This window comes from Strigops habroptila, chromosome Z (genome assembly GCF_004027225.2).
Source record: "Strigops habroptila isolate Jane chromosome Z, bStrHab1.2.pri, whole genome shotgun sequence".
NCBI classification, from domain to species: Eukaryota; Metazoa; Chordata; class Aves; order Psittaciformes; family Psittacidae; genus Strigops; species Strigops habroptila.
This window is the reverse complement of record NC_044302.2, coordinates 58,776,676-58,790,600: the sequence shown is the minus strand read 5'-3', so window position 1 is coordinate 58,790,600 and position 13,925 is coordinate 58,776,676. Positions and strand designations below refer to the sequence as shown.

The 13,925-nt window shown below is 36.7% G+C and overlaps 1 protein-coding gene across 1 annotated transcript in view; it reads right to left on the bottom strand.

Annotated features, from left to right (window-relative positions):
- Positions 1 to 13,925, bottom strand: part of FANCC (FA complementation group C) — an 80,340-nt gene that overhangs the window by 22,858 nt on the left and 43,557 nt on the right. Inside the window, exons 5-8 of the mRNA XM_030511713.1 lie at positions 8,748 to 8,867; positions 7,894 to 7,958; positions 5,033 to 5,197; positions 2,272 to 2,428 (exon numbers count right to left, since the gene is read on the bottom strand). Of these exons, the coding sequence (XP_030367573.1) occupies positions 2,272 to 2,428; positions 5,033 to 5,197; positions 7,894 to 7,958; positions 8,748 to 8,867 (507 nt within the window). The remainder of the gene's footprint in view (positions 1 to 2,271; positions 2,429 to 5,032; positions 5,198 to 7,893; positions 7,959 to 8,747; positions 8,868 to 13,925) is intronic.

Genomic DNA, 13,925 nt, shown 5'->3' with positions numbered 1-13,925 from the left:
ATAAGAACTAAGAACACAAACTATAATTGATACTGATCCATTCACATCTCTTTTTACACAGATGTGCTTTAAAAATGTGTTTATATACACACCTATGCATTTCTGGTAAAGCACATAATTAAAATATGTGTGTTTATTTAAATTCTAGTTGATAACACACATACACATAGAAACCTTGCAGTTACTTCAGAAGACATTCACTCACCCACCAAATTCTAAGAACCTAAAAAACTATTTGTGATGGTCATTTCACTTGTTTTTATTACTTCTGAGTAACTACAGAATTTCCAATATTAATTCCAGTTTAGCTCCAAACCCACAAGCCTAATCGCATACCGTATAAAACACAAGTTAGTGGACCATCACACTACAATTACTCTTGGATTTAAAATGTAAGAGTAGAGCATATCAAGTTTCTTTCACAATACAAGTGTTGTGGTTTACAACTACCTAGGTACCATAGAACTCTATGAGGTTTACGTACAGTTTGGTTACTGTATCAAGATATTTTATTTAGAAATGAAATTATGAAAGAGCTTAATTTCATTCTTATCGTATACTGTAATCAAATCACTAACATATTTGTGCCTATTTGTGCTATTTATGCTCTAGAGGTTTTCCTCCAAATAGGGAGAAAAAATAAAGAAAATCAAGTTTTGTCTTTTTATTACCATATCCATAAGGCAAACAGAGGTCAAATCCTACAAATAATCCAACTGCCAAGAATGCACACCCACACTCCTAAATAAATATTCAAATATCTTTCTAGCAGGCTAAATTAATCATACTCTAGGTTTCAAAGTACTGACTGGTCTAATGTCACACAAATATCTTTACAGTACCATGTACAAGCTATACAACATATTAAATATTTGAGAACACAATTTCTGGATCAAATCTTTTTCTTCTATACTGCCCCGCTGAAGCTACTAATCCTTTTGTTTTTAATTGATATGCCATCTCCCATGTATGCACCCTCACTCTTATCAATGCCTATCAATCAGCAACATCCATCTTCCAACTACTCTGTTCTTTATGCCTCCATTCATTCCACTGCTTGTCCACAGGATGTCCTCTCTAAACCAGCGAAGTTGCTGCACTGGTCTTTCCACTCTGTGGATATCTTATTTTGAAAGCAGTCTTTGGAGCAGAGGCAAGTAAGGACAACCTAAGTGTGGCAGCACAGTAGTGTTCCATTCTTTTCGGGGATCAGGATGTGAAGACAATGCAAATATGAACATTGTTAATAAACAACAATAAACCAATAATTAAAACAAAGATTTTACTTCTTTTTATGTATAACCGAGATATTTCTATTTTTTTTTCTTTAGCCATGTGTGGTACCATATGCTGTATTCAAGTCGCAGTGTATCTGATACAGAAAAATGAGGCACAGGCCTTGTATATAGCTCTATCTTTTAGAATATCTAGATCCCCAGACGACATACAAAGTGCTGTTGATGCTAAGCATTTATGAGATTTGCAAGTATAGTAATGGATTCCTAAAATGGAAATTTGCCGATTCAATTAAAAAATGAATAATATTTAAAGGCATCATTCTTTTCCTATCTACACTGTACATACTCTGTAACCAGTTTCATAGGCTGAAAATAGATACTGCATGCCATTTTTCAGTTCTGTTTTATTAAATACACAATTTAAGTGCATAATACATATGCCATTTCACACTGTAATTAATAAATTTAGATTTAGTGTTGCAAATTAGCTCATTATTTTGGAAAGGGCATTGTGTCACATTTTCTCATAGGAAAGATTATTAGTGCACTGTGTAAACTGCATTGGAAAACGAATTACAGTTTAGCAAATGTTTTGCACTAAGAATTTTGGTCACATTTGCAAACAAAACCAACTAACTAAGTAGTCTATAATAAAATAATATACAAGGAATTTCAATTGTTTAAACTGCTAAACTCCCATGGGCATGAAGATTGAAATAAAAACAGATCTAAATCCTCCCCGGCCAAAGTTTAGGATTTTTTAAGACAGAGGCAGGTACTCAGCACCCCCACCAGTCAGATTCTTTTCTCTTCATCCATTCTTCATCACTGGATGAAATCTTTTTTCTCTTCTACCAATTCAGTGTAAAAACTAAATATTTAGTGACATTTTTGAGACTCCAGATTTGCCTTTGTATTAGCAAGCTAGATGCCAAATGACAGCTATTTCCCTCAAATATGCTGACAAATTTGAAACTCTGTCACTTCTGAAGCACAACAGAGCAGTATCAAATGTACTACATGTTGCACATACCAGTAACGAGTCTTTTATGACACAAGCCACTTCTTCCAGTGAATTCAACTGTATGGAAACCAGCTGGTCTAGAAGATATAATGTGGCTTTTTCAAGGCTTGGTAAGTGACGAAGCCACAGGCTGAAGACAGCAGTTTCAGGGAGGGAGATCTTCTTCCTGGTTTGGAGAGAAAAATACTGTTTCCCCTGAGAAACTGGAAGGAAGACAAAAATGTTTTGGTTTCGTTTTTTTTTTATTAAGCACACTGGGGAAAAGGAAGACACAAACATCAACCTGCAGCAAGAGAAAAAATCTTGTTTACTGTACTCTGTTCAATACCAAACAATAACAGCAAAGAATGACAGGGGATCACCAACATCTACAAATGAAACCTTACCACATATCTTTAAAACCTAAAAATTTGGTTATGATGGATGCCAGCAAATGGAAACTGAAGGTTTAAGTCTGAAGTTCCCTTCCTCTCTAAAGAAAGGTCCTGCTTCACACCTGTGCTCCTCCAAACCCAGACTGCTTCCTGTAGACCAGTCTGCTCAGAAAGTGCCAGCACCTAACAGATAAGCAGGAAGACCCCAGCACTACTGCTGTCTAAATCAAACCATTATCTGTCTTTGCAGAGAAACAAGTAAAAAAATAAATGAGGTAGAGGCAGCTAAATCTTCAGCCCACCAACAGTGACCAGAGCCATTTAAAAGATAAATGGTTAGAAGGCAGTTGTCGCTTCACCTAAAGCCTTCAGTTATAGCTCAGCTGAAGTACAGTGTTGTATCACTAGGAATAAAAGGCACAGTTTATTTTGAGACAACACTGTAACTTGTGTGGACCAGCACAATTGAAAATACACTAAAGTAACCACCCAAGAAGAAAAGATATCACAGCACAAAACATCCTGGAATATTTTTTACAGCTATCATGATAGGTGCAAATTAAAACGTTAAAAACAAACGAAAAACAATAAACAAAAAGAAATCTGTGCCTCGGTCTTAAGTTAAGATTGAAAAAAATTAAAATTAGGATGTATATGCAAACTAAAGCTTTTGATAAGAAAGATTTAACACCATTTTGGGATCCATTTTCAAGTTATGTATTTTGGCATACATTCGTTTAACTATCAGCCCGCACAGCCTTCCATGACTACCCTTGCAGATGGTCCCACTGGGACAATGCTCAGTTCTGTGGAGCACTGCAAATCCCAGGATCTAATATCCCTACTTCCTGGAGCAGGCTTCAGCCATGTTCAGAAGGAAAACAAGAGTTCAGAACACAATGACAGAGGTAAGGAACACAGAATTCAGTTGTTAAAGTGGAGATAAAAAAACCCAACAACCAAGCACATTCATGATAAGATCGCATAAGCTTCAGTGATGGGCCAGGAGCATACCATGCAAAGCCTACATCTGCTCTCAGGGAAACCATACATTTCTGTCAAGGGCCCTTTAAAGAATCACTTACTCAAGAGCCATGTGAACTGAATAATTTTGCCTCACTGTGATAAACAAGTAGCCCTGAAGTTAAAGAAAGGGACGATTATTTCAGTCAGAAGAACATTTTATGACCACCTAAAGCATTCAGACTCTCAACATGAAGTGGCAAAAGTACATCATGATGGACTGCCCATTGGCTTACTGACATCTGTACAGATCACCTATGCTGAACCTGTAACCTTGCTCCAAAAGTTTTCCAAACTGTGTTACTGCTTGTGCAACATGTCCAGTCAGAAGCCACAAAAGATGGACAGTGAAAGACAGTGAAAGACAGCTCTCTCTTTTTCAGGACATGCATTTCACCATAGACCTTCACATTCCTTTTCCACATATATTCCTCAACTTCTAATAATGTGTACAAATTAGTAGCTGTGTTTTTCCACTAATTATTTATTTTTGCTGGATTCCTCAGTGGACCAATATAACAATTTTCATTGGAACATCTCAGAAATTACAATGTTGAGTAAAAAGAAAGCAATTAAAACTTCGGTTAAAATGGAGACAAAATGGATAATTGAAGTGTTCACAAAGGACCTTTTCTAGTATTAAAAAAAAAAAAATTAAATCTATATAATACAGGCCGTCAGCTATAATTTGAATAAACCAACTCTCCACCAGAAGTAGGCTGTGCTTTCCCTGTCTTTCCTTCCCTGGCATAGCCAATCTGCTGATGCAGCTTCACTCAGCTGGTTTTCATCAATAGACTGTTTTATCAAAACAGTGGGTTTAGTGGCAGCAAAATAAGCAAAGTTATATTTCACAAATTGCTTCTTTCAGACTCATTAAAAATTATCTGCTGAAAACCAGGAGAATTTAAAATCTTGAGAACAAATTTCACAGGAAAAAAAAGTAAAAGAAATATAGAAGCACTCAAACATAAGGATGTATCTCACGCTCAGAAAAATAAAGGCGGCTCTCAAAATATCAGGTTAGGAATGTTGATAGACTTATGTGAAAGGTAAATCACACTTCCTTGAAAAGCAATCAGATCTTTCAGAAAATTCTTAAAATTAATTGAAGACTTTAACATCCATTTTAGAGAGAAGGTGGGACAAAGTTCCAATCAATATTTAAAGCTATTATTCCACAATTTTCACATCAGCAACATAAAATTCTGCTTTGGCTTACAACCTGAGCTCTGCTATTCAGCTGCAAGGGAAATACTAGAATGCAGAAGATGTACAGCGTGTCCAGCATACAAACACAGAGAAAAGACATTTAATTGAATTAATAATGTTTAGGAAAAGAGAATGAAAAGCATACAGACCATGCTACTTACTTTAAAAAGGCCTCATTCACAGCTTCCAGAAACTGTGAACTGAGAATTTCTTTTGATGCGCCTCCATGGTAAAGAAGGAGAGTTTCCAGCAATGGAGTGACATCAGGCAAAGTAATAAGAGGCAGACAGAAAAGGGACATAGCATTCACGCGACTGGCTGAAACTCTGAGGGAAAAATAAATACAGTTCATATTTCAGAAAAGTCAAAACTTCAATTTCTAAAATAATAAGGTAAAAGAAGATTAAATTATTTACAGAAGGTGAAATATAAGAGATGAATATCTTAATTGCAGAAAAAATACTTATTTGAATGACTGTTGACATGTCATTGCATATTGTCTGAAGAACCTCAAGAAATCAGATCAAATTTTTATATTTTAGTGCTCAAGGCAAACCAGATGAGGGATATCACCCCAACTCTGAAGTGCAGCCAGTTGGGTTCACTCAGTAATCAACCCTTCCTAGGAGGGAATGCTTTGGCATTTTCAGGATCAGCAAAGCAGAGATTAAGACTACAGATTCACAGCTCCCATGCTGGTTTGCTAGACACTCACAAGAGACCACCTAGCTGCTTTTAAGGCCTCCTTTTGTTTCCTTGACCTTTATCCTCTCAACAGAGACAACTTCTATGAACCAAACAATATGACTGCTGCTGTCTTCAAGTGCTTGGCTGAAAAGTTTTTGTCTTACAGGTCTACAGTTGAAGGAATGTTTAAGACTTTTGGATCTTAACATACGAACCACTCATTTGACCTCCACACTAAAACTACATGCTTGGAAATGACTAAAGAGAGTGCAACCTGGAACATAAACAAAACATGGAACCTTTGGAACATAAACAAAAAGGAAAATAGCACACAATGCAAGAGGTAACATTTGCAAAAGGAAATCACAAGTTTCCCAGAGCATATACATTTTCTAGCACACGAAACTGCAGATTTTTCTAAATGTAGTTTTGAGGCAGAAATTACACTACAGGCTACTGTGAAAAAGAGCTAACTCTATTGCCCTGTATGTATTAAACCTACTCCCAAATAGATGTTGCCTAATGGTCACTGGCATATGCTGACAGAAGTACTGTGATTTGTGGACATGGGGTACCATTGTGGTTTCCACAGTCAGAGAAATAAAACACAACACATTTTCAAAGACTCAAATTTCTGAGTGAGCACCTAACCAAATATGTGTTTAAGGTTTCTTACACTAAAATACTTTTGAGATGCAGTTTTACTATGAGAAGTGTTTCGGTATGAATAGTAATTATTCAGCTGGTATTTAATGGGCAGTAGTTTTTTCCAGAATATACACGTAAAGTTCATAGACCTGAGACTTTAAATCAGTCCCCTTTACAAAATTTTGTTTCTAATTCCTTATCCAGGTTTAGCAAACTTAAGCAGCTTCCCTTACTCGGAAGAAAAAGCCTGCAAAGGCAATTTTCTTCTTCTTCGGCATAATCTTCAAAATATGTTCTTGGAGAATACTGCACAGCGCATTCCACTGTGTGCAATGGATTTGCACAGATATTGTCATCTGTGTTGCTGTGAGCATCACTGAATGGAGAAAGGAAACAATGTATACCTCTAACTGCGAAATGCTTTTGTCTCTGCAACTTGAATAAACAGCCGTATTATAATTCGTATGCTCAAAAATGAACCTAAGTTCAAAGTTTTCCTCTTCTCCTTGTAGAAATCAAATTTTTCTCTTCCCAAAAGTCTCATGAGCTTTCAGCTCAGTCTGTTTCATCCTACTTTATGAAATGTGGGTGTTTGTTTTCAACATTGAACAAAACTTGGTGATGTTCCTTATTAACTGTGTCCATGATTTCAGTTCTAAAGTCAGCTATAAATGAACTGAGCTCATTTACTCTTCCTTACACAAACACCTAGGTGCAAGAAGGAAGGGAGAAAAACAGCCAAGCTAATAGCTTATGATATTTTGAAGGTATTTCGATTAGCCTCCTCGTTTCTGTAACTTTACAGGCTATGTGTTGTTAAACAGCAACCCTGAGGAGAAGGACTTGGGGATGTTGGTCAATAAGAAACTGAACATGAGCTGGCAGTGTGCGCTTGCAACCCAGAAAGCCAACCGTATGCTGGGCTGGATCCAAAGCAGCGTGACCAGCAGGCTGAAGGAGGTGATCCTGCCCCTCTACTCTGCTCTTGTGAGACCTCACTTGGAGTACTGTGTGCAGTTCTGGTGTCCTCAACATAAGGACATGGAGCTGTTGGAGCAAGTCCAGAGGAGGGCCACGAGGATGATCAGGGGGCTGGAGCACCTCCCATACAAAGACAGGCTGAGAAAGTTGGGGCTGTTCAGCCTGGAGAAGAGAAGGCTGCGTGGAGGCTTCATAGCAGCCTTCCAGTATCAGAAGGGGGCCTACAAGGATGCCAGAGAGGGACTCTTCATCAGGGACTGTAGCAACAGGACAAGGGGTAATGGGCTCAAAGAGGGGAAGTTCAGGTTAGATATAAGAAAGAAGTTCTTTACTGTGAGGTGGTGAGGCCCTGGAACAGGCTGCCCAAAGAAGTGGTAAATGCCCCATCCCTGGCAGTGTCTAAGGCCAGGCTTGGATAGGACTTTGAGCAACCTGATCTAGTGAAAGATATTCCTGCCTGCAGCAGAAGGGAGTTAGGCTAGATGATCTTTGAAGTTCCCTTCCAAACCAAACCATTCTATGTCTCTCAGACCATTCTATAAACTCTCATGTGAAGCACATCTTAACAAGCTTGTCCACACCTGAAATTATCTACATATATATCAAAATCTTTCCAACCAAAGCCTAAATTGCCCAAGACTGGGCCTCACTGAACTATAATGATCCAAACTAAAACATATCAAAATGGTTTTTAGATAACACCTACCTCCCCTGAATGTAAAGTCCATTGAACTGATTTCCTCTGAGTTCTGTTACTAACGAAAAGACCATCTGTTAAATAGAATAAAATAAAATATATTTTACGTACTGCAAATAAGAAGACATTAGTTCTATGGTTCTCTATGTGACTGATATACTGTAGAGATTAATAATTTTCTCGATTCACTTAGCTTTATTTTTTAAATTTTCTTTTATTATTGATGCCAAAATAAAGCTGTCCAGATCACTGAATAAACCATGCTGCAAAATGTTTCTGAACACATATTATATACCTTCCACATCTGAAAACTAAGAAGCTATTTACTTTAGGTCTGCTTCCCCAAAAGTTAAGGCAAAATTTCAGAAGAGCATTACTAATGATTTTTATATGCTTTATGTAATTGAAGTCAACATATTATGAAATATTATTCCCATTATTTTTACATATTAAATGTAAAAAACACTGCTCCCAGGATTTAGGGCTCATATACCATTTTAAATGCAGTTCATACAGTCAAAAAAAAAATTCAGAGAGTTACATTCTAATACACAAAATAATATATATAATTTAAACTTCACAGAGAAAAACATTGATAGGGTAGAATTTTTTTGTTGTAACACAACAGCAACAGGAATTTTGGTTTTATGAACCTCTATTACAGCACAATCTAGTAAAATTTTTCTTGTTTGTCCAGAGATCTCCCACTTCATTTTTTCCCTTAAAAGGCTGTAAAAGTAACTGAGGTAAGAAAAGATAAACAAAATTCAGACCATGTTCCTTATCACAATGACAGCTCCATGTATGTGCTTATAAACTGGTGATTTATTATTAACAAAATCTCAATTGCACAAAATACTTACATTTTTAACTAAGTGACAATAATAATCTGCTGACGTGTAGCCAAGAGTTGATATGAATGTACTGGTTTCAGCTTCGTTACTTTCCCACTTAGAAGAAGAAAGGAGATGGCACAGCAAACTCTGTGAGAAATAAACAGAAGTGTCATAAAAAAAAGTATTAGGCTACAACATGCTGCATAAAAAGAACTAACTGCTATTGGACTATATTGGACTGCTATTGGGGTAAGATCTTTTGGTCAGTTGTGGGCATTTTACACCATCAACACAGAAGAGCAGGCAGCTCTCATCAACCTTAAGGAAAATGCTGCAAGCTGCTATGCTACAAACATGGGTTCACACACCACAGATTTCAGTAGCTGTGCAATAGCAATGGAAGCCATCCATGCCAAAACCAGATGGACCTTAGGTAGGTTTCAGTTCTCTGGGAGGAATTTCATTCTGGTATCATCTGGATAGCAGTAATCAACATTGCTACACAGCAAAAAACTCACCTGTAGTCTTGATCAAGAAGAGAAAACTCAAAGTTAACATTTACTTTTCTGTATTGCTCCTTCAAGAGGCTCCAGTATTTTTGACAGGATTCAGGGTCTAGCCTCACAATTTAATTTACTTAATTTCCTCATTATCTTGAAAAGATAATGATAAAATTTTAGTATGACATTTAATTCTCTACAATTTCATTATGAAATGCTTTAAGTCACATTTAATAAACCCTTCCGAATATAAAAATCAAAACAATCCTTTGATGATAGCTCCAGAGTGAAGTCAGATGAACACATCTGACACATTAGTTCTGAAGGCACGCACAGAGGACTCTAACAGCACTCTGGTTTTGTGCTTCCCCAGTTATTCAGTGCTGTACTACAGCTCTACTCTTCTTTTGACACGTTACACCCCAGTACCTTCCTGACTGAACTACTTTATGTAAACTGTTGTGGGAAATCTTAAGCAGGTTTTTGCATCCTGCTGTCATAACTGAGCAGAGGTAGTTTTATGTTGCTTATCAAATGATCTGCTCTGAATTTGTTACTGTTTTCTTTTCTTCCTGTCCTCTATTGCTACATACTGATATAACAACAGCTACATTCCCTTTTCAGAGGTTCATTTGAGGGCTTTATATATCATTGAGACTTAAAGTATAAACTAAATTATTCATATGGCACTAAGTATAAACCCTTTGTAACAGACGGTCAGAATCAGCAAACACTGAAGAAGACCTTAATTTTAAAAATATGTAATTAAAAGGAAAGTTCAGACAAAAGCTCTGTGACTTCCGTGGTCTTAGGGTGTTTCACTCGATATATTCTTTTTAAAAGAGGGATCTGATGAAAGATCTGAGACTTAAAAAACCAAAAATCAGTTAGTTCATTTTACCCTTTCAGAAATATAAAGCATTCATAAGCATTCATACTTATGCATGCTTTTGCTGAATATCCCTAAGCGACGCAGAAAATTTGAGATCTACATAATTGTCAGCTATTTCTAGCAGTAAATCCATTACCATTCACTGTCTAATCCACTAATGCCATACCCTACAAGCCAGAAAAATGGATGAGTCTGTGGCAGAAGTGCTGCATTCAGGAGGAAGAATAAAAAAGTGTCATGATTCTGGAAAATGAACTGCAGTCAGGCATACTGTGAGAACAGAAATTCTTTCTTGATTTCGCTTGCCATTAAGTAGGAAGCAGGAAGAAAACCACCTTGGCTCTAGCTGCAAGAGAATACATCCATCCTGCCTGCCTTGGATTAACGTGCTGTCACATAATCCCTTTCAGATTGAAACTGAATTAATGAATTTTCATAAAGCCCTCACAATGACCAACTTTCTTAAACAAGCTTGCCAATAGCTTTGTTTTATTGATGCAATTTATACTGAGTATTATTTTAGCTAACTCAATTTAACCACTGCTGCACAGAGATTTTTAATATCTTTAACAGGCAGATAATCCTAGGAACATTTGCACAAAGACATAAAATCATTTACTTTATCAGTGTGAATGCAGTGCTTCATATGTTTTTAGACTGGATATTAGGAAAAATTCCTTTACCAATGGGGTGATCAGGTATTGGAACAGGCTGCCCAGGGAAGTGGTGGAATCACCGTCCCTGAAGTTGTTCAAAACCCATGTAGATGAGGCCCTCAGTGATATGATTTAGTGGTGGTCTTGGCAGTCCTGGGCTAATGGTTGGACTTGATGACCTTAAAGGTCTTTTCCAACCTAGTTGATTCTATGATACTATATCTTCCAGGTTTTGTAGTGGAGGAGGCCTGATTTAACATTTACTCCTCTGATTTATAGATTGGCTATAAGGCTGTCCCTTATTAATTCAGTCAGGGAAAGTGGAGGGAATAGACTTGAAACTAAAGACTTCTGAGAATACAAATTAAGAAAATAGGTCACTATGTTCCCTGCTTATTGTCCATCTGTATCTAAAGAGGACTAAGCAACTGAATAACATTTCCTACATATCACTTCTCAATTAAGCTAAGCCAACTCTTTCGATACTCCTCTTTAAGTAATGAAGGCCAATCTCCATGCGCTATAAGGGATTTGTTGAGTTACTCCATGCACTTTGTTTCTTGAAGTTTGATCTCTTGGAGCACATGCATCTATGAAAGCCTGGAAATTACCTTCCTGGAGCAGAATTTGCCCTTCAACTGAGATAAGCGGCACAGCACTGTGCAGATACCAACTCAGCTAGTGTCCGCAGCTCCAGAAAGGGGGAGAACGTACATTAGTCTTCTGATACTGCCTTCACTAATCAGGGATACAAAGCTTTTTTCCCCTTCTTTCTGTAACAGGAAGTTTCTTACTGCTTATGTTCATGGGGAAAAATATAGAAACCTGAATTAAAGGCAGAATTACCTCTGAAATTACACATCAGCACAGAAATAGCACTTGATTTTTATAACAGGGCTGCTTTATGCCAGTAACTGTATTTGTGTAGCAACTGTCCTGGAATTTATGACACAGTTTCAAAGACATTCCAGGGGAAACAGATAAAAACCAATCTGTTTCTGGAAACTTCTCAAGACACTCTCTTCAAAGTATTTATGATACTGAACATCCTCAGAAGCAGATGTGAAAATCAATGGGGCAATATATTTTGGAGAGAGGAGATGGATGGTTTCACCGGGATGAGCCATTCAAACCTGACACCACTGGGCCCTTTTTGCCAACTTGGATGAGCCTGTCAAAGTGACAGGTAGAGCAGGACGGAACAAAAGAATCTATCATTTATCTATCATACAGGATATTTCTCTTTATTATATTCTCCTTGAAAACACAGAGTGCCAATATTTTTTGAGAAGATATTATTAATGACATTCTCCTGAAAATTATGATCCATGCGAATTTGTTGGAATAAGTACAACACAGATACCCGAAGGTAAATTTCTGAAATCTGGTCAAGTAACAGGTTTATTTCTGACCTTTCCATCTGCTTTGAAAGAAACCAGATTTCCTCAGCTCTGTTAAGAAAAAGCAGGTGTAAGAAGAAAAACTATTCAGAGGAAGCATTAGAAGTAAGTGCTATTTCCTCTTTGCATTTTATCAGATTTTGGAATGAAAATTTCTTGTATAGCAATGATTTCAAGAGTCTATACATCAATTTTGTTCTTAGATGTTCCCTGTACAGTCAGGTGGCACAATTGCTTTCAACACAGGTCTAGAAGACAAGAGATCAAATTCTATTTCTAACCTGGCTTTAAAAATACTTCAAAACTATGTTGTCAATTACAACATTAATGATAAATTAGAGAGTATGATTTCCAATCATTACTAAAAAAATAAAAATGCTATACAATAGGCACTATTTTTTTTTCTTTGAATGGTAGGATTCTAACATCTCAAAATAATTCCTACATTATTTTAAAAAGAGTCCTCAGGAAGCAAGGTACACATATTGCTTTGATTTGTTTAAAAGTAAATTAATTTGTTTGTTTGCTAGCTTCCAGCAGCTCAGTCCAAACCTAATTCCTACAGGTATTTTTAAGTAATATTTTCTTTAAAATCCTGCCTGAAGGCTTAAGAGTTTTATTTTGTCCCATACCCTCTAGATTACATGATCAACAGTAAAACACAAACAGGTCTTGTATTTTTAGAACCTTTTTGCTATGAAATAAACAGCTAGTTCTGCAGAATCGTGGTGGCTAAGTCTGTAAATGACAAAGCAGCATGGTATTTCAGAGGCTGTTTATGAAACCAATTCTATGACATAACACAATTCATATTATTTCCACGCACTTACCCATTCATAACAAAGCCTCTTAATTTTAATTTTTAACAAAGACTTGTAATTTTGCTTAGAAGACCTCTTGCTCACTTGCTCTTTAGTTCCAGAAAAGACAGAAAATTAGTTTTCCGCAAACCAAAATCAAAATGTAAAAGAAAAAAGGTAGTTAAATATTATACAGATTTAAACACAATGTAGCTTCCAAAGTATAGTACTGGTTTACTCTAATTAATTTTGTATTCTCAATATTTTATGAAAATCTTGGTGTATATGTTAGGTGAAATTACATGGCATATATTGGTTAACAACTATTATCAGCACATCAGAGTGTATTTGATAAGCTGGTAAAAAAAATTGTCTTTAACTGCTTACCACTGATAACCTAATGAAAATCTCCAATTTCTGCTTTAAAATTAAAATTGGTTAAAATACACTTCAAATAGACTATGCACACACATATATTTTGATGATTAGCTAGTCAACAACCTCCCACTTTACCAAATTGAGTCTATTTGAGTAACCTCAGTGACTATGTTTCTTCTAGTACCCAATAGAGGATGGAGGTTTTCCCAGCCCTCCTTTTATTCCTAATATATCTGAAAAAAGTACTCTTCTTATCTTTTATGGCACTGGCCAGATTTAGTTCCATCTGTGCCTTAACCTTTCTAACTTTCTCTCTACGTAACCTAACAATATCCTTGTCCTCTTCATGGGGTGACAGCCTCTTCTTCCACAGATGATAATTCTCATTTTTTTCCTACAGTTCCAGCAATATCTCCCTGTTCAGCCAGGCTGGTATCTTCTCCACTGGTTTGATTTTCATAAACAGGGACCACCTGCTCTTGCGCCTTAAGGATTTCATTCTTGAAGAGTGTCCAGCCTTCCTGGACCCCTTTGTCCTTCAGTAATGTTTCCCAAGGAATTCTGCCAACCAGCATCCTA